Source organism: Peromyscus eremicus, chromosome 5 (genome assembly GCF_949786415.1).
Source record: "Peromyscus eremicus chromosome 5, PerEre_H2_v1, whole genome shotgun sequence".
NCBI classification, from domain to species: domain Eukaryota; kingdom Metazoa; phylum Chordata; class Mammalia; order Rodentia; family Cricetidae; genus Peromyscus; species Peromyscus eremicus.
The window spans coordinates 35,344,198-35,362,939 of record NC_081420.1 but is presented as its reverse complement, the minus strand read 5'-3'; the positions used below and the strand labels follow the sequence as shown (position 1 = coordinate 35,362,939).

Sequence of the window (18,742 nt, the reverse complement as noted above, 5' to 3'; positions counted from 1 at the left end):
TGGCCCACAGTCAGGACAAATCTCTCTCACCCACCAATCCTGGAGCCACTCAGACCCAAGTAAACACACAGAGTCTTATATTATTTAAAACCATTTGGCCATTTGCTAAGGCTTATTACTGACTAGCTCTTACAGTTAAAGTAACCCATAATTCTTATCTATGTTTAACCATGTGACTCGATACCTTTTTTCATTCCTGTGTTCAAATCTTGCTTCCTCTGTGTTTGGCTGGGGACTCCTGCCTCAGCCTTCCTCTTCCCAGAATTCTCCTTTTCTACTTATCCCACCTATTCTTCCTGCTTGGCTACTGACCAATTAGCATTTTATTTATCAACCAATCAGAGCAACACATTCCCAGCATACAGAGCAACATCACCCATCAGAGATGGGTTGAGGAAAAAAAAAGACTGACAAAGGGGAATCACTAGAAGATAAATGGTGCAGGATTTCCTTTGGAGTCCAGCTAGTCCTTAGTGTGAACACTTATCTCTGCATTAGATTGTCCTGTGAACTTTTCTTCCAGGAAATAATTATTCTGAAAAATGAATGTATCTGTAAGCCCACCTGTGTGTGTTCTTAGGAATCCTTTAAAAAGCTAGACACAGACTCCCTCTCTCTCTGCTCTGTTCTCTCCTGCCCTCACTATCTCTATCTCTCTTTCCCTCTCTCTGCTAGCCTCTAGCTACCATCTGTAAAATTTTCATTATCTAATGAAAATTCCAACATCTACATTGCTTACTGTTTTGGAAGTGCATAAGAAGAACAATAAAGACAGGAGTTAAAGAATTTGTAAGAAGATACTCAGCATGCTTGGGGAAAGCTATGCTTGAAGTAGTAAGTTTATTATGCAAAATTTAAGTGTCTAGGATCAGTTTCTCCCCTAAGATTAATTGGAAGGGGAGGCACATGAAACTCATAATCCATACATGCTGTTGATACTCTTGTTAACTGAACACTATAACTAAATGGTTAGATGGCACTGCTTAAGAAACTACATGGTTTGATTTCATGATATGAAAAATAATTAGTCTTAAAGTGATCTAATGATGCTGAATTATTTCCATAGTACCAAAAGGTACCATGAAAGCTGTTTCAAGAGGACTGTCTCTCAAGCTACTAGTGATTCACATGTTAAAGTTATCATCAAGCCTGGAAACTGTGTCCAGTTGGCAAACAGTGGAATAGTAGTTATAGTTGCAAGGATCAATTCTCTGATATGATTTAAGTCCAATCTTGCAAGAGGACACTTGTGTTTTATATTTCAAGAGAATGCAAAAACATGGGGCCCCACAACAAGGACCCAATAATGTTAGTACAATCAGAGTTTTGAGAGATGGACATGACATTCCTGTCAATGTGCCTTCTAAACATTTATTTTTCATCCTGTAGATTAGTTAAACTGTCATTGATTTGTGGAAATAGTGTTTGCTGGTTACTTGAAAAAAGATTCATGGCTAAAGTATCAAGAACTATTGACTATGACTGTGGCATGATGGCCCAATACTGGAAAAGATTCATATGCACTTACAAACTTCTGAAAACTTAGGAGATATTGAACACGTGACAGAAAGAACATGAGACCCTGAACTAAGGGAAAGGTATTAATGAATAAGTGTGCTTCTCCTGACAGGCAAAAATATGAGTCATCTCAGGACAGAGATAACTTTGATGACTTACAAAATAATTTGAATGATAGAGATACTATGGTCAAAAGCAAAACAATATTTGGAGAAGTAGGGTGTGGCAATGCTAAAGAAGATATAAATACTTCCTGAGGAGTAGAGGATGGCACCCTCTCCTAGACATTGTTTCCCTCTGCCTTTCAGCTCTGTCTGTCTTTAGGGCCTGTCTGTTTGTATATATAGCAAGTAAGATAATAGTTAAGGCAGAACTCAGTTGAAGCAGCTTTCCAGAGTTGCTGACAACACTGAGGAGCAACTTCTCAGAAATGCAGCTATCTTGGAGTCAATCATGTTCCTGTAAGTAGCCTTCATTCATGTTCCTCTAAGTAAGCTTTATTGATGCATTATTTCACCAAGAAGGGTTTGGATAGTACTAACATTCTTTGGCATTATTGGTGCTATATCTGTTGTAAATTGAAATTTGTTCATGCCTTACATGCAGACACCAAACACAAGAGAAGAGAGAAATAACTTCTTAGAATAAAATTTCACTGTAATATTTGAGAACAGTGGTTCTCATTGAGAACTGTCTCTGTGATGAAAAAACATGACAATGTACCAAGACATTTTCTATGATCTTAATTGACACGAGAATAAAAAGGTGAATTTTTACAAATATATAGTGGGAAATGCTGTTGAACACTTTCCTGAACAAGATATTACTCAAGTAAAAATGACTAGCTTCTTAAATTGAGAAATCATACTTTATTGAGAACACAAGATTCAGTGATGCAATTGTCTCAACTTCACAAGAAGCTACAATCTTTTTGGTCTCTTGGTCTTTTATGTGTGTTTGGTTACTTGAATGCACTTGAATAAATGTTCAGTTATAAAACCTAGTTCAGGTAATGACAGAACATTTGTGTCTTTCCCTAATCCAGTACAAGCCGAATCTCTTAGCAACAGGAAATTTAAGCTTGTGTTAACAAATCACCTTTTTTTTTGTAGATTGTATTTTCATGAAAAATGAATTGATGACAGCCAAAATTTATTTTATGAAATGGAGAACAGAATTATTTGCTATTTTATTTTACCTTATACTGGTTACTTTTGAGATTATACTTGGAATATTTCTCCTTTCCTCTTACTCATTCCAAATTCTTTTCTGTACCCTTCTTTGCTCTATTTGAAATTTATGGCCTCTTTTTTTCATTAGTTGTTGTTACACGCATACATGTATATGTATATACATATATGTTCCTAAATATAAGCTACTCAGTCTGTATATTGTTTTGTTACTTGAATGTAACATGGCTGACAACTGGGTATTGCATAAACAATCGATATGCTCTTCCCTAGAAAGACTATTTCTCTTGTTCTCATATTCTTTAGTTGATTGTAGTTCTTCATGTAGATATGATGTAAATTCTTATTTGCATCATGTTTTGGGGAAATTAATTAATGCAATGAAAATAACCTGTTATTTTCATTCTGTAGCTAAAATATTGTTTACTTATGTTGTTTATTACACAAATTTTAGAATATTTCACGATTTAGACTATTGGTAGTTAGCTATTTTTTCTTGGCACAAATCATCAATGTTGTTTGGTAAAATGGCAAATACACAAGATAAACATCGTGAGCTGTAAATTCCAGACTGTGACATCATTTTTATGACAGGACTGTCTTCAGCTTTATTGTCAGTAATTCAGTGGTCATGTGTCTATTCTGATCAGGCACGAAGATAAAGCAAACAGAATTGTGCTCCTTGTACTATCAGTTTCCAAAATGCTGGCTTTAGAAATTCAGTTTTAAAAATTCCTGGAGGATGTTATAAATTGAAATGAGCATAAGTTCACAAGCGATTAAAATATTTGGAGGACTAAATATTGTGGATCAGTATCAATGTAAGCTCCAAATGTTTGCAAAGTTGGAAAGTACTTCAAGAGCAAGTCAAAGATGTGGGAAGTGATCCAACTCTCAAACTATGTATGGGGGAAATATTACTTATGTTTTCACAGTGAACAAAGCTTATGCCCCACTGCAGTTATACAGAAGCAAATCATGCAGCCTAGGACCCCAAGAACAAACATAGCTTGTTAGACTGTTTAACACATAACTACATTTGAAAGAATCATCTGGGTGTAATTTCTCTCTTTGCAGCAGGGATGATTCAGCTTCTGCTAGTGTCAAACCTTCTCCTATGGGAATGTGTGGTCTCCAGACCCATGTGCCTTGACATAGAAGGATGCAACAAGTTGTCCCTTCAAGAACTCTTTGACCATGCAATTGTCATTGCTCAATACACCTCTAACCTCACCACACAAATGTCTGAGGAGTTTGTAAGTACCTAATTTCCTCTGGTTTCTTCTCCAAAGGGCTCTTCAAAAATTCTACAGATTAAACCAGATATAATCATGAACAAAATTTCAGATAATATGCCTTCATAGGATTAAAAAATATATCAGATACTGAGAAATTGTACAGGAAGAATGGGAAATGTGATGAAATCTCAGAGACTTGTAAAGATCACATGGTTTTAAATAATTATTTAAATAGATATTTTCTGTTATTAGGGGTTTTTTTGGTAAAAATTGGCTGTCTCTCAACTCTAATTTATGACATTGAGTCCTAAAAGTGAGGTCAGGGAAGAACTCTGTTTTCTGGTCTTGTATGGAGGGTCCAGTCTCCACGGTCTTTCTTCTCTTCACAGATGTGGAGCATAAGAGAAGTGCATTGCAGAGAATTATGTGGAGGGAAAAGAAATGAACTAATCTGATGCTGTGTAAAGAAGAAACAACAAAAAGCTGTTTAGTTAGCCTCAAGTGCTGAGACTGGTGTCTATAGATTTCCAGGGACAAATTTTTCAAGCCATAGGGAGTGCTAGTTTAGAAAAGAAATGTATTCTCTTCCTACTGGAGATACAGGGTCTTTTCAGAATCAATCAGTGTAGGGAAAACAAAGATGACTTCAATACACAATTGGAAATCTGGAGAATATGTCTATAGATTTGTAAGGAATATGCATTCCTGTTGTCCTTTCACTTGCCAGGGTTTTTTTTTCATCATGTATTCTTCATATACAATCTTTCAACTTCACAATATCCTTGCTATAAAAAGTGAGTCACATAGATAGGATTCCTTCAAATGAGATCACAAGAGTTAAACTGTCTGGGAACCCCTGACTTTTCAGGTAGATGATTTGGTTCTGTATAGTTTCAGTGGGGAATAAGACTTTTCCACTGTGAAAATGCAGGTAACGATTACATTTCCTCAACACATAGTTTGAAAGATAGATGATTTCCTGTATCTTTGATTTTACAAATTCAATGATTGCTAGTAGAAAATATTCTGCTTTAATAAATACCTTAAGTAAAATCTTCAATTGATCACATATAAACATTAGATAATACTTTTAATCTTCGCTCATTCTTTGCTATATGTTTTCTTTAAAACATGCCTAGATAGTTTTATTTTAGTTAAAATTGTATCATTTTCCTCCATCCTTTCCTTCTTCTACCCTTCCCATGTTTGCTCCCTTTAATCCCTCTCGATTTAACAGCATCTATAGCTATGGTTATTGTTTTATTTTATATACATACATACATACATATATATTATAACACACACACACATAGTCTGCTCAGTACATTTAATGTTGTATTGCTTATATGTACATGATTTCAGTCACTTGGTGTGGTATAACTAAGTAGAGGGTTCAGGGGTTTATCCCTTGGGAAGTCTACCCTTCTATCAGTCATCTTTAGTTGCCAGGAGTTCCTTGTCTTGGGGTGGGAGCTCTTGAGATTCTCCCTTCTGTTCTAGTATATCTATTGGTGTTATTACTGCTCAGATCTTTAACGAGGCAGCCATATTGTTGTAGTAGCATGTGTATAACTTCCTTCTCCTTTCTAAAAGACACAGTCTCTGCAAATTTCTCATTTTCCTGGCTCTTACAATCTTTCTGTGTCCCATTTGTGTTGTTCTCTAATTTTCTTAATTAATTTTGACACCATCAACACAATTACCTTGTAAATTTATCATGAACTTGGTATTGTCCAGACATAGATTCAGTGGTAATTGAGAAAGAGATATAATTTCACAGCACATACTTACAACAAACATGCCGTCTTATACCAACAGTAAATAATAGATTCATAAATACAGATATAAGAGTTGTGGCAGTGTAGAAAGGTTTTTAAACAGTCTTATTAAATAAGAAACACAGAGCCAAATACAGGGGTGAAAGCCGTAGAGATCAGAAAAATACTGAGAGCCACCAGCTAACCTTAGCTCACCATGCCACTGTAGTTGCCCAACTGAGCTTCTTCCTGTCTAACCTGCACCATTATTGCCTTGCTGTTCTGCCTTCTCATTGGCTCTTAGCCCAGCTACCTCACTTCCTTGTCACTGTTTGTCTGTACAGATCTCCAGGTCTCAACGATTGGTACTGGGATTAAAGGCATGTCACCACGCTTGGCTGTCCCCTAGTGTGTCCTTGAACACACAGAGACTTTGCTTGCCATGTGATCAGATTAAGGGCATGTGCTACCACTGCCTGACTTTTGTTTATGTCTGGCTGTGTCCTCTGATCTCCAGGCAAACTTTATTTACTAACATAAAAATAAAATATCACCACATTTAAGCACAAATAAAATATCATCACATTGGCAGTTTGAAAAAACATAGCCCCCAAAAGAAGTGGTACTATTAGGAGATGTGGCCTTGTTGGAGATGGTGTGTCACTATGAAGGTAGGCTTTGAGGTCTCATATTTGCTCAAACCACCACCATTGAGACTGACTACTTCTTGTTACCTGCAAGTCAAGACGTAGCCAACACCATGCCTGCCTGTACACCACCATAATCCCTGCCACCATGCTCCCCACTATGGTGATAATGAGCTAAACCTCAGAAAATGTAAGCCACACCAATTAAATATTTTTTCCTTTATAAGAGTTGCCATGGTCATGGTGTCTCTTCACAGCAATAGAAGCCCTAACTAATACACTAGTCTATGTTATTCAGCTAACCTCATAAACAAGACATGTAAAACCTTTAATGTTTTAGAGTGCTGGTAATTGTATAGCTTTCTTTCCAAATTAATTTTCAGGAAGGGCAAAAATAACAAGAGAAAAAGTAGAAGAAATTAGGTGGTTAGAAACTGAGATTAAAAATGAAATTGTATATCTAATGGGAAGAATATCTAAGTAGAATATGTTTGCTTAATTATTCAATTTCAGGTAGTGCTTATTTGTTATAAACTGCACATCTATGAAATACATTTATATAATTATCATAGGTGAAATTATTTAATTCAGAAATGCCAATAAATTAAAATGTTTTATTATTTTCAGGATGAAAACTTTGCCAAAAGCCTGGGGTACAAAGCCAGGAACTCCAGCATCTGTCACACCACTTCCCTTGCTACTCTGGAAATCAATGAACAAATCCAACAGACACAAGTAAATCTTCATTCCTGGTTGTCACCAAAACATCTGAAGTAGTACACAAGGTTTACTGTGTTATAGGTTATTTCAGGTGTATTATAGGAGTGGTAATAACATATCAAACAAAACAGAGAAGAATGAACAGTCAAAAAACAATAGCATTATACAGTTAACAAACTAGAAGATAAAACTAATGCTAGTTCAGATTGTACAGATTCATAAATGGTCAATACACAGGACAGATTTTGTTAGCCAGTGCCATGCCTATAGGATTGTACTTACTTTAATCTAAGTTGGACATTCATGGATGAATATACACTCATGCACATGTGGAATAGACGCAAATATAGTTGCATTTATTACAATAGGCTCCACCACTGCCACATATTTCTTAACTGAGCAGAAAGTCGTTTATTTTCTGAAATTCAATACACCCCTATTTCTGTTTGCTTTTCATTACATGTGCAGTCTTTCCTGCCTTCTTCCCTGTCATAATTGAAAATCAGCTGAACAAGAGATTCTCCTCATACCATATCATGTACCTCAGACTAACCTGTTTTGATGAGGTCTACTTATTTTGCAAGCTCTAATGTGTAATTGTGATGATCTATCCACCGTGACTCCCTGTCAGAGCAAATCTCAGTATAATTTAAACTAAACTAATATGTGTGCCCATATCATACATATAAACTGTTTGCTATTATTTTATTAGTAATATCGAATACCTAAACAGAAGCTATTCCCGTTAATTAAAATGTGATTATATTGAAGGAAGAAGAGAGGAAGGAAAGAGAGAACATTTCCTCAAAGCTAGACACTTCAAAAAGCACTCTGTTGACACTGATGCATTTTGTCCTCACAAAAGTCCACCGACACAAGGTACCATTAGAAAGATTATGAAGAGAAGCTCCAAAGATTACACAGACCTTACATCACTTGCATGCCAGACAAGAATGTGAAATTGTGCTTCATTCACCACAGATATCACTCTTAATCACCATGCCACAGTGCTCCCAGCAACCTGTTTTGTCATAAAAAATTGTCCTTCTTCTTTCTTTTATGTTCTTTACACATATATAGAACAATGTTTACTTGGATTCCTCCCTACTGCCCAATATAATTACTACTAGAGTTGCTAAGAGACATCACAGCAAGTATTTTAAATTGGTGAGGAATATCATGTGTGATCCTGGCAATGAACACACCTGGCTGTAGTGTGTGTGTGTGTGTGTGTGTGTGTGTGTGTGTGTGTGTGTGTGTTAGTGTGTGTCTAAAATTCAATGGGTTTTATATCAATGTTGTTAAAGGCAAGGATGTTCTTGTCTTATATATGCCCATAAATGGGCTGCTCTTTCAGCACCTAGGAAAGGAAGTAATGTAGAACATGAAAAGTCTATTTATGAATGTATTCTTTTCTTTTTGTAGTTTTCAATATCCTAGAATAATATAGAAATTACAGGAGGGTATGAGTGAACCAGTTTGGGTTGTTTTGTTTTTGTTTTTGTTTTGTTTTGTTTTTGCATGAAAATGGTTTAGACCATTTGCCAATGATAGCACTGGTGTCTTTACTTGAATCAGGTCCTACCTAGTCTCAGCAAAGCTTTGGTTTTCCATAAACAAGGGAAATAACCAAATACAGAAGACCTCATGAGGAGGGCAGATGATAGAATGTAGAGGAAAAACAAAACATGATCAACTTCTCAGAAAAACAAAATGATCGTTTATTTTTACTTGCTTTTATTTTAGTAAACTGTAATTCTGTGGCTTAAAATTTGTATTTTTATAATTTTATAATTTGTCATTTACCCCAAAATTTTCTAAACATATTATAGTTCACCATGATTGTGCCATTACCACATGTATCTACCACATTGTATTTCACTTATTTTTAAACTTGATGTTCAATCATGATTGCTTAGTCAGATGAACTTCTCAAAGTGATGATCAGCATTTCACGAGCCTGGTACCACCCTTTGGAACACCTAGTGCGTGCAGTGGCTGCTCTTAAAGGGACCTGTGAGACAATGCTGTCAAAAATCAAAGAGGTGGAGGAAAAAAATCAAGAACTTCTAGAGGAAATGAAAAGAATCCTTGTCAGGGTGAGTGTTCTCTCTATATTTCTCTCTTTTCTTTTTTCTTTCTTTTTTTTTCCAGGAAAGATGTATTTTGTTGTAGTGAGAAATGAATCTGAAAATATGTAATTTGCAAGAATTAAATTTAGGTTTCCAACTTGTTCACAGCTTTAACAGTTATTCTCTGAGGTTCCTTACTGAGAAACTCATATACCAGGAAATTCAACAGAAAAGAGGTCTTACAGTTGTTTGGTCAGTGCCTTGATTTTTTACTGAAACCTTTTATTTCTAAATTTTCACCAAACTTTAATCAAAATTATAAGGAATGTGTCCTGGGACTGGAGAGATGTATCAATATATAAAACCCTTCCTTGCGTTTTATTTCCCTGAATTCATATTTAAAATGGATATTGTGGTTTATGCTTATAATCCCAGTACTGGGGAGTCAGAGATATTCAAATCCCTGGTCCTGGTGAAAGAAAGAGAACCTATGGAGAGAGATAGAGATAGATAGATAGAGAGAGAGAGAGAGAGAGAGAGAGAGAGAGAGAGAGAGAGAGAGAGAGGAGGCATGAGGCACCTGAAAAACTTTTTCCAAGTTGAACTCTGGCCTTAAAATTAATGATGTGCATACACACCTACACATATGGACATTCATGTACACACACACATACACACACACACACACACACACACACACACACACACACACACACACGAAGGCATAAGAACTACTGATTACTACAAATAATACATGTCCTTCTGGTGATTAGGTTCATCCTGGAGCTGAAGAAAATGCCTACCCTGCTTGGATGGGACTAGCAGAAGTGAGGTCTGCCAATGAAGATACTCACCATTTTGCTCTTAGTAACCTGTTGCACTGCCTGCGAAGTGATAATGATAAGGTTGTCACTTATCTTGAGGTCGTGAAGTGCCAAGTCATCCATAATAACAACTGCTGAGCATATATCCATTCAGCTACTACTAGGATTGTCCTTGATAATCAAAACTATCAATGCTTCTTTTGATTTTTTATTTGTTTGTTTGCTTTTGCTTATTTGTTTTTTAAGACAGGGTTTCTCTGTGTAGTCCTGGCTTTCTTGGAACTCATTGTGTAGACCAGACTTGCCTCAAACTCAAAGATCCACCTGCCTCTGCCTCCTGAGTGCTGGGATTAAAGACATGTGTCACCACCACCCAGCTTTAGTTTTTATTTTTTGCATGCACACATGGTTATAATGAATTGCTTCTTAAAAAAATAAAAAATTATTCTTTAGAAAAAAAATTGTGTGTGTGTGTGTGTGTGTGTGTGTGTATGTGTGTGTGTGTGACTCCTAATAGTGGGAGTGGGGATATCTCTTACTTTGTTGGCTGCTCTTGGGACACTTTTCTTCCTACTGGGTTTGTAGCTAGAGTTTTCCTGCCTGGCCCACAGTCAGGGCAAATCTCTCTCACCTGCTAGTCCCACAGCCGCTCAGACCCGACCAAGTAAACACAGAGACTTATATTGGTTACAAACTGTATGGCCATGGCAGGCTTCTTACTAACTGTTCTTACAGCTTAAATTAATCCATTTCCATTAATCTATACCTTGCTACGTGGCTCGTGGCTTACAGGCATCTTCATATGCTGTTTCTCATCGTGGCGGCTGGCAGTGTCTCTCTCTCAGCCTTCCACTTCCCAGCTTTATTCTCCTCCTTGTGCCGCCTACACTTGCTGCCTAGCCAATGGCCAATCAGTGTTTTATTTATTGACTAATTAGCAACACATTTGCCATACAGAACATCCCACCCACAGCAGGGTTGCTTTGCACAACCTTGGTATGAGGATTTGTGCCTCATACCAAGTCTTATGGCATCTTGCTATGACATGTTCCACTGATATTCTTGGAAGGTCTGCTCTTTTCTGAAGGGAAATAAAGGAGCAGTGGTGTAGGTAGAAGTTTTCCTGTGTCCCACCCAGTCCTACAGCTGCTTGGTCCCAAGTAAACATAAAGAGGCTTATATTAATTACAAACTCTATGGCCTATGGCTCAAGCTTCTTTCTAATTAGCACTTACAACTTAATTCAAACCACTCATATTAATCTGTTTTGTCACATGGCTTCATGGCAATACCTGTTCTCTCACATTGTGTTTCTCTTGGCTGCAGCTTGCAGCATCTCCTTTGACTTTACCCTTCTTCATCTCCATTTTCAGTTTGAATCTACCACCTAACCTTATTCTGCCTCATCATTGGCCAAACAGCTTTATTTATAAACCAATCAGAGCAATACATATTCACAGCATACAGAAAGGCATCCCACAGCACTTCCCCTTTTCTGTCTAATCAAAAAGGAAGGTTTTATTTTTAACATAGTAAATTATATATACCAAAACAGTTTTCAAACAAGAATTATAGTTACAATATTTAATCTACTTGTATTTGGTAAAACTAAAGAAAATATCCTATCATCTACCCTATATTTGTAAGTCTAAAGTTTTATATCTAATTTACCTTTAGTCATAATTAAGGAATACTGTAATTGTAACTATCTCGTCTTCAATTCCATCAAAGATCCCAGAAGGATATAATATTACCTGAGTAAACATTGTAAGCAACTTCCAAAATTTTAGAAATGACAAGAGACATTGAGTTGCCTGGACAATCATCCAAGGTTCCTCTGCAACATTGGGGCATCCATCTTTAGCCTACAGGCCTAAAGTCCCTGGCAGACTTTTTAATGAAGCAGGAAATTTGAAGGACTGTGCAGCCTATTAGCAAAGTTCATTAATTGTTTTCTTCTGTGTTCTGCAGAATGTCTGGCAGTTTCTTCTGTGAAGCAGGAAACTGAAGGACCATCTTGCCCTGTTTAGGTAAAGTTTAGTGGTCATTTTCCTATGGGTTCTGTACATCCAGTTTATGCAACATCCTGTCAAGAAGTCCAGGAAAGAGCAGTTTTTTGCCCAAATGGCCACTTTTGCCAAGCAAAAGATAAATTCTATGTGGAGTGACTTTGATACCCATCTTCCTCTTTTGAAGTAAGTGGTGCTGCAAGGAGCAGACATGTCTCATTATCCAGAAAGGTGTAAGTTTTTTAAACATATAAATTTTTTTTATTTAAGTATCCTGTAGGTCTTTGAAGTATTTGAGGATTACCTTTCTATCTGAAATATGTGTTTGCATATCTAGAAAACCTAACTAACATGACTAAAAGTTTGACTATTAAGATGATTATTAAGTTATATTTCTTAGTTATATATTACAATTTTAAATGAGTACATAAACATAATACCTTAAACAAAAGTATATATATATATATATATATATATATATATATATATATATACACATACACATGTATAGTATAACAAAATTAATCCTAAATTTGCATTAATAAACCAAAATCTATATTAATGTAAAATATAAGATTAATAGTTGTATTTTGGATTAAAGTAGATTCAATAATATATCCTTTTATCCTATAATTTCTATATTATACTAGTAAACTAATTTAGCAAATTATCAGCCTTAGATAATTTGCACTGGTATGAATTCTTGTATATCAATACAAACATAAACTATTTTTCTATTCCTATTTAAGATAATAATATATTGATACAAACTCAAAATTATAATTATCATATTACACATATGTTCCTACTCCTATTTGAAATATTTTGTATATAGATACAAACGTAAAATTACATTTGCCATACTGCATGTATGTTCTACCTCTGTTTAGGATATTTTGTATATTGATACAAATTAAGGATATTGTTGTCACATTGCACTATACATTTTTCCTCTGAGTAAGATATTTTATATACTGTCACAATTTTGAGGTAAATATCTTTATACTGTACATCTGTTTACAGATTGTTTACCTTGATGATGTGAAATGTTAGTTCTTAGTTATTTAGATAGAGAACATTTACAGATTAATAGTCACCCATGCTTGTCATATCTACAGTTATTTTAATTGGGTTTTCCAGATTTACAGAAATATATGTCAGATGGATAGATGATCTTCAAACACTTCGTAGACTTAGAGAATATAGCATTTAAATGTTTTAATAACTTAGAATTCTGTTGATGTGAGACACAATTGTTCCTGGTAGCACCAATCTACACCTAAGAGAATGTTGGGCTTCAAAGACACTCTGTATAGAAGTTTGTTTTCTTCTTGGCAAAACATGGGCTACTGGGCAAAGAACTGCCCGTGCCTCGGCTGCTGACAGTATGCACGCTCTCCTTTCTGGACAAGTAGAACACAAGGAAAAATGACTGCTGAACCTTGCCAAGATAGGGTTAGAGGGTCTTTCAAAATTCCTTCTTCTGAAAATGGTCTGTCAGATATTCTAGGCCTGTAGCCAATAATGGTTGCCCAATGGTACTGAGAAACATTAGATGATTGTCCAGGCTGCCATCTATCTGTCAATTCTTGCAATTTTTTGGAAATTGCATGCACTTCCTGTTTTCTCAGGTAATATTATTTTCCTTCTCAGGTCTTTGATGGGATTGAAGACTAGATAATTACAGTTATAATCCTCTCATATCTTAGCTAGGAACATTTTAGGTACTAAAGTTAGATTCTTCAGGACAGTAGAGCTATTGAAATAATCTCTGTAATTTGTTGTTTACCTATGGTCTGGACATTTATGAACATCTAATATAAGTTTCTTGTTTGATGCTGTTCTTGTCAGTTGCATTTCTATTTTGTTTATGTTATTACCTTTCCCGTCTCCTGAACAATACTTGATAATTGTTTCAATTGTATATAGATTAATTGTATTAGATTAAAACTTTCTGATTTAGAGAAAAAAAGGGGAGATGTAGTGGGTACCTATTCTACCTGTGACCTTGAAGTACTACTAGTCCCTAGGGCATGGCCCTGGGGCTAGCTTAAGCTGGGGGGCATGTATACTTGGCCCTTCTCTCCCTTGTAGGCTTGAATGGTGCAGACTGACTCAGGCAGCAGGAGCAGCGTGGGACAGGACCTCAGCCTTCCATGACTCTGTGATGATTTTGCCTATTCTGTTCAGTGAGTTTTCTCCCTAACACAATTTCTAAATAAATAGTTCCTTTATCAGTATCTGTGGATTATCAGCAATACAGTGGACCTGGAGGATGGGGAGGTAAGAGGGAATGCTACAGTCAGATGTATTGTATGAGAGAAGAATAAATAAAAAGAAAAACAAAGGTAAAATCCAAAGTAAAAACTTGTCGTACCTCCTTTTGTTTATTTAATATAAAATTGATTCGTGGTATTGTTATATTCCTGTGAAAGCTTTCCAAACTTAGTGGTTTGTCTTGCCAATAAGACAATTGCCCTTTTGCTATAGAACAGGTAAGTCAGGATGGGTGAACTTAGAACCAAAGCAAAAAATCACTGATAATCAGTAAATACATTTTAAAAAAGAAATTTGGGGATAGGCTTTGGAAGAAAACTGCTCTTTACAAGCAAACTTTCAGTCTAATGATAGGCAAGACAAGTACTGTAAAAAGAACCATCTCCCTAACCATAAATTGTAGACATTCCATAACCCTGTTTGGATACCAACATGAACTGACTCTGTATTTCTCCAATAACACTCTTAACCGTGGTCTCCCTTAGCGCTATCTCAGACAGATTCCACATGTTCAGGTCCCTGTAGTTTTGACACTTCATCTCATGCTCAAGTTCTTTTGTACCCTCCCCCCATTCTCCACTTATTAAGGTAACACAGCAGGGAAGGCAGATCTCATCTGTTCTTACAGTGTTTCTGTTTCTCTCACTCTTCTGCATATCAACACCTGTAGCTTTCTTAGATTCAGAAGATGAGGACAAATGAGATATAGTGACACAGAATTTGATAACTGAAGTGTATTACTACTATGGCTCAAGTCACATTCTGCTGAGAATCAGGTGCTTCTGTTTTGGGAACACAAGGGGACACCACAAGGAGAAAAAGTGAAGAAAATTCTGTGAGTTTCAGCTGAACCTGTGAAAGAAGTTTTGATGAATATGTGAATTGTCTTACTAAAGTTAATACAGCAGATAATGCTGCAAAAGACACAAAGCATTTCAAAGCACAGCAAGGAAATAATTAAACTTATATAGATTTACATACAAGTAAGGAATTTGAGATGCAGTCATGAAGGTTTGATGAAATACAGATCAATAAAAATAAGAAGGCCACATGTCTATTAATTAATCTAGAATTCCTTTATAGTATAGATCATACAAATAGGATGAAAAGAATTTAGGAAATAATTACAGACATCTTTAAATAAATATATGACAACATTTTTTCTGTATGCATCACTGTTAAAATGGGTAAGTCCTGGTGAAAATTGGTTTTGCAATATAGAGGATGATTTATAGAATTTGAAGAGCTTTTATTTATTCTATGAGCAAATGGAAAATCATCACAATTTTAAAGAAGAAAACAATGTCATTGGAACTGAAAATAAAAGTATTAATCTAGTTTAAAAACTTGTAGGATTGGGTAGCTGACAGGAAACGAAAGAGTTGAACTTGAGAATCAAGTTGAAATACCATTTTGACCTGGATTTGTTAGGAATCTCTAGAGTCACAAAGCTTATGGAACAAACCTCTCTCTCTCATAAATATATAGTCATTTTGTATATATATATATATATATGGAATTTATTGGAATGATTTACAGGCGGTAGTCCAACAATGGCTAGCTATGATTAGAAAGTCCAATAATCTAGTACTTGCTCAGTCCCACAAGGCTGGGTGTCTCAACTGATCTTCTGTATATGCTGGATCCTGAAGAAGTAGGTTCCAAAGCCACTAAAAAAAAATGGATGTATTGACAAGGCAAGGGCAAGAAGGTGAAGAATGAATGAATCTTTCCTTCTTCCATTGTCCTTATATAGGCTTAGAGCAGATAGTGTGGCCCAGACTAAAGATGTGCCTTCCCACCTAAAAATCTGGATTAAAGGCATATCGTCTTCTGGATTGTAGTTCATTCCAGGTATAGTCAAGTTGACAGCCAAGAATAGTCATCATGATGTGATAAGTCAACAAGCACTCAGAGGAAAACAACGAATCGATAGTAAGGGATACATGGGGTATCTATTGGAGGGGATTCCATGGAGGAATGGGGCAGCAGAGGTGTGAAAGGGACTGAGGAACCTGGAACTAGATGAAAAAATTAGATGTACAAAATCCAAGACAAATTTTTTTTTTAGGTAAACTAAGTTTTTGCCCAATTACCTATGAGTTTGCTTTTCCTGTAATTCATTGACTCAGCACCAGAAATCACAGAAATATTCTTACTCAAACTGCAGAAGTGAGTTTAATAATAAGTTAATCAAATGATTCTATTAAATTATTCATAAACCAGAAGAAAAGTGTTTATACTGCTTGGAAACAATGAGTTGTGAGTCTTGCGTCTTTTTTTAACACTTACATAAACACACAGTATAAGTGATATAGGGACAAAGCAAAGTGAAATCAATCCATTTCTTTGCCAAGCCATCCGGGAGCAGAACTTCAGGCTTACTCGACTCTGTTTCAATTTCTGCCCATTTTCTCATTCTGATTGCCATCATTTGGATCTGGAATGTTCCCTAAAGTGCCATGCAGCCTGTTTCCCCAGTCTGTGGGACTATCGTTGCCCACTTAGCTTCAGCTGTCAAATTGACATGGCCCAGAGTTATATGAGGGCTCTCACGTGGGGAATTGCCTCAGTCAGAATGGCCTGTAGTAATGTTTGGGGGGCATTTTCTTGACTTCTAATTGTATAGGAGGACCCAGTCACCTATGGGTAGTTCCATCTTTGGTCATGTGGGCATGGTTGTATGAGAAAAGCAGTTTTCCTACGTGGTTTTGTCTTCAGTCTCTGTTTCCAGATTGTTGTCTTGAGTACTTGTCCTGACTTCTCTCAGTGGTGAAGCTTATTCGACTCAAGTGATTGAAAATGAATTTTTGAATCTAATACTCAGAACCACTCATTCTGCTAAAGTCAATTAAAAATAGTATAGTTTAAAATGAACATAAGAACAGAGCCTTTAATACTGTCTTAGAATCAAACACTCTAGTTACCTAATTACCACAAGGGTTTTAAATTTTTATTTGCAAATACCGTTTGTGTTCATACTGAGAAAAGGAAGAAAAAATTGTCATAACCTTCTAAAATTACTCAAAAAACATTTTACTGACAATCACTATATTCATTAGATCACCACACTTACAAGTAAGCCCATGAAAGCTATTATTGGCCACTGAACTCATATATCCTACACTTTTACACATGTACTTAAAAAATATAGAACACATGTACACAGACACACACACATACACACACACACATATCTTTTTGAAATTATAATATAATTACAACATTACTTCTCTTTCCTATCCTCCACCACTTGACTCTCAAGTTCATGGCTTCTTTTTTCTTTAATTATGGTTACATATGTGTATGTTGCATTTATTTATATACATAAATACAACTTTCCCTGTCCATATAATGTCACCTTTAAATTTTGTGGCATCTTGATTCATGCTGATGAGCAAAGACCAACACTCCTGACATTATGAATCTTAGACACTAACTGAGAAAGAAAGGAAAAGAGAGGTGGGGAGGGAGGGAGGGAGAGAGAGAGAAAGAAAGAGAGAGAAAAGAAAGAAAGAAAGAAACAAAGAAACAAAGAAAGAAATAAATAAAGAAAGAAAAAGAAAGGACACATTTGAACACAATAACTTTGTGAAGCATGTGAACAGGAGATCTGTGCTTTAGGAAAAGAAATTGCAAAGTAGTGAAAGAGACCTAGGGAAAGCAGTTAGAAAGAAGTGCTTGCAAAATTCAATTTAGAAATCAACAAGAAAGGCAAGCTATGATTTTTTCTGATAAGTCAGACAAAGGTGTTAATCTCTTGAATGTAAGATTCAAATTTTCCACCTCCAATAAGATTTATTTCCCTAATTTTTAATTTTAAAAAATGTCTCATTCAGTATCTAAGATAGTTATATGGTCTTCAAAAATATTCAAGTGTGAGTGTTGTGAAAATTCTACCCTTTTCTGTTCAACTGGGTAGATTTTTGAAGTATATTACAGTAAACTCCTGAAAATTAAGTTCATTTTAATGAGATAATTAAAAAAAATCTTTTAGAAAACAACAATGAAAAACTTGTGTTCATTGAGCAATGGAAATGTTCAGTGTGCCCAGGATTACATAATTTAAAAGTATGTTGTATGTGTGTGCAGTACATGTGTGTATCTGTGTGCAGTAGAGGGGCTTATGAACCTATGTTCACATGCTGATACACGGAGGATATCAAGTATCTGTTTCTATTGATCTCCACATTAGTCTCTTGATATAGGGTCTCTAACTGAATCTAGATTTAACTATTTTCTAGTTAAGGCTCTCAACTACTAAATTCAAGTAATCTCCCTGTCATCACTGTGTCCTCTAGGCACAGACGTTACAGGCATGCACACCTGGCTTATTATTGTCAGTGCTGGGATGAAATCCCAGGTGCTCAAGCTTGTGCAATAAGCCTCATAGCCCACTAAGCTCCAGCTCCTATGACTTAAAGCAGCAACACGTACTCCAATCATATAGTATAATATTGGAATATAGCACCTACACTGCACACAAAATA

The 18,742-nt window shown here is 35.8% G+C and overlaps 1 protein-coding gene across 1 annotated transcript; it reads left to right on the top strand.

Annotated features, from left to right (window-relative positions):
• Positions 1-1,948: 1,948 nt before the first annotated feature.
• LOC131910415 (prolactin-like) lies at positions 1,949-10,104 on the top strand. Its single transcript, XM_059262343.1, has 5 exons — positions 1,949-1,979; positions 3,789-3,964; positions 6,978-7,085; positions 8,990-9,169; positions 9,916-10,104. The coding sequence occupies exons 1-5, from the start codon at positions 1,949-1,951 to the stop codon at positions 10,102-10,104; spliced, it is 684 nt and encodes a 227-aa protein (XP_059118326.1).
• Positions 10,105-18,742: the final 8,638 nt, after the last annotated feature.

Excerpts from the sequence above, each read along its gene's own strand:
- LOC131910415 (XM_059262343.1), top strand. The coding sequence starts at position 1,949 with ATGCAGCTATCTTGGAGTCAATCATGTTCCT. Across the intron at positions 3,965-6,977 it reads CACAAATGTCTGAGGAGTTT|GATGAAAACTTTGCCAAAAG; the intron begins GTAAGTACCTAA and ends TATTATTTTCAG. Across the intron at positions 9,170-9,915 it reads TGAAAAGAATCCTTGTCAGG|GTTCATCCTGGAGCTGAAGA; the intron begins GTGAGTGTTCTC and ends TCTGGTGATTAG.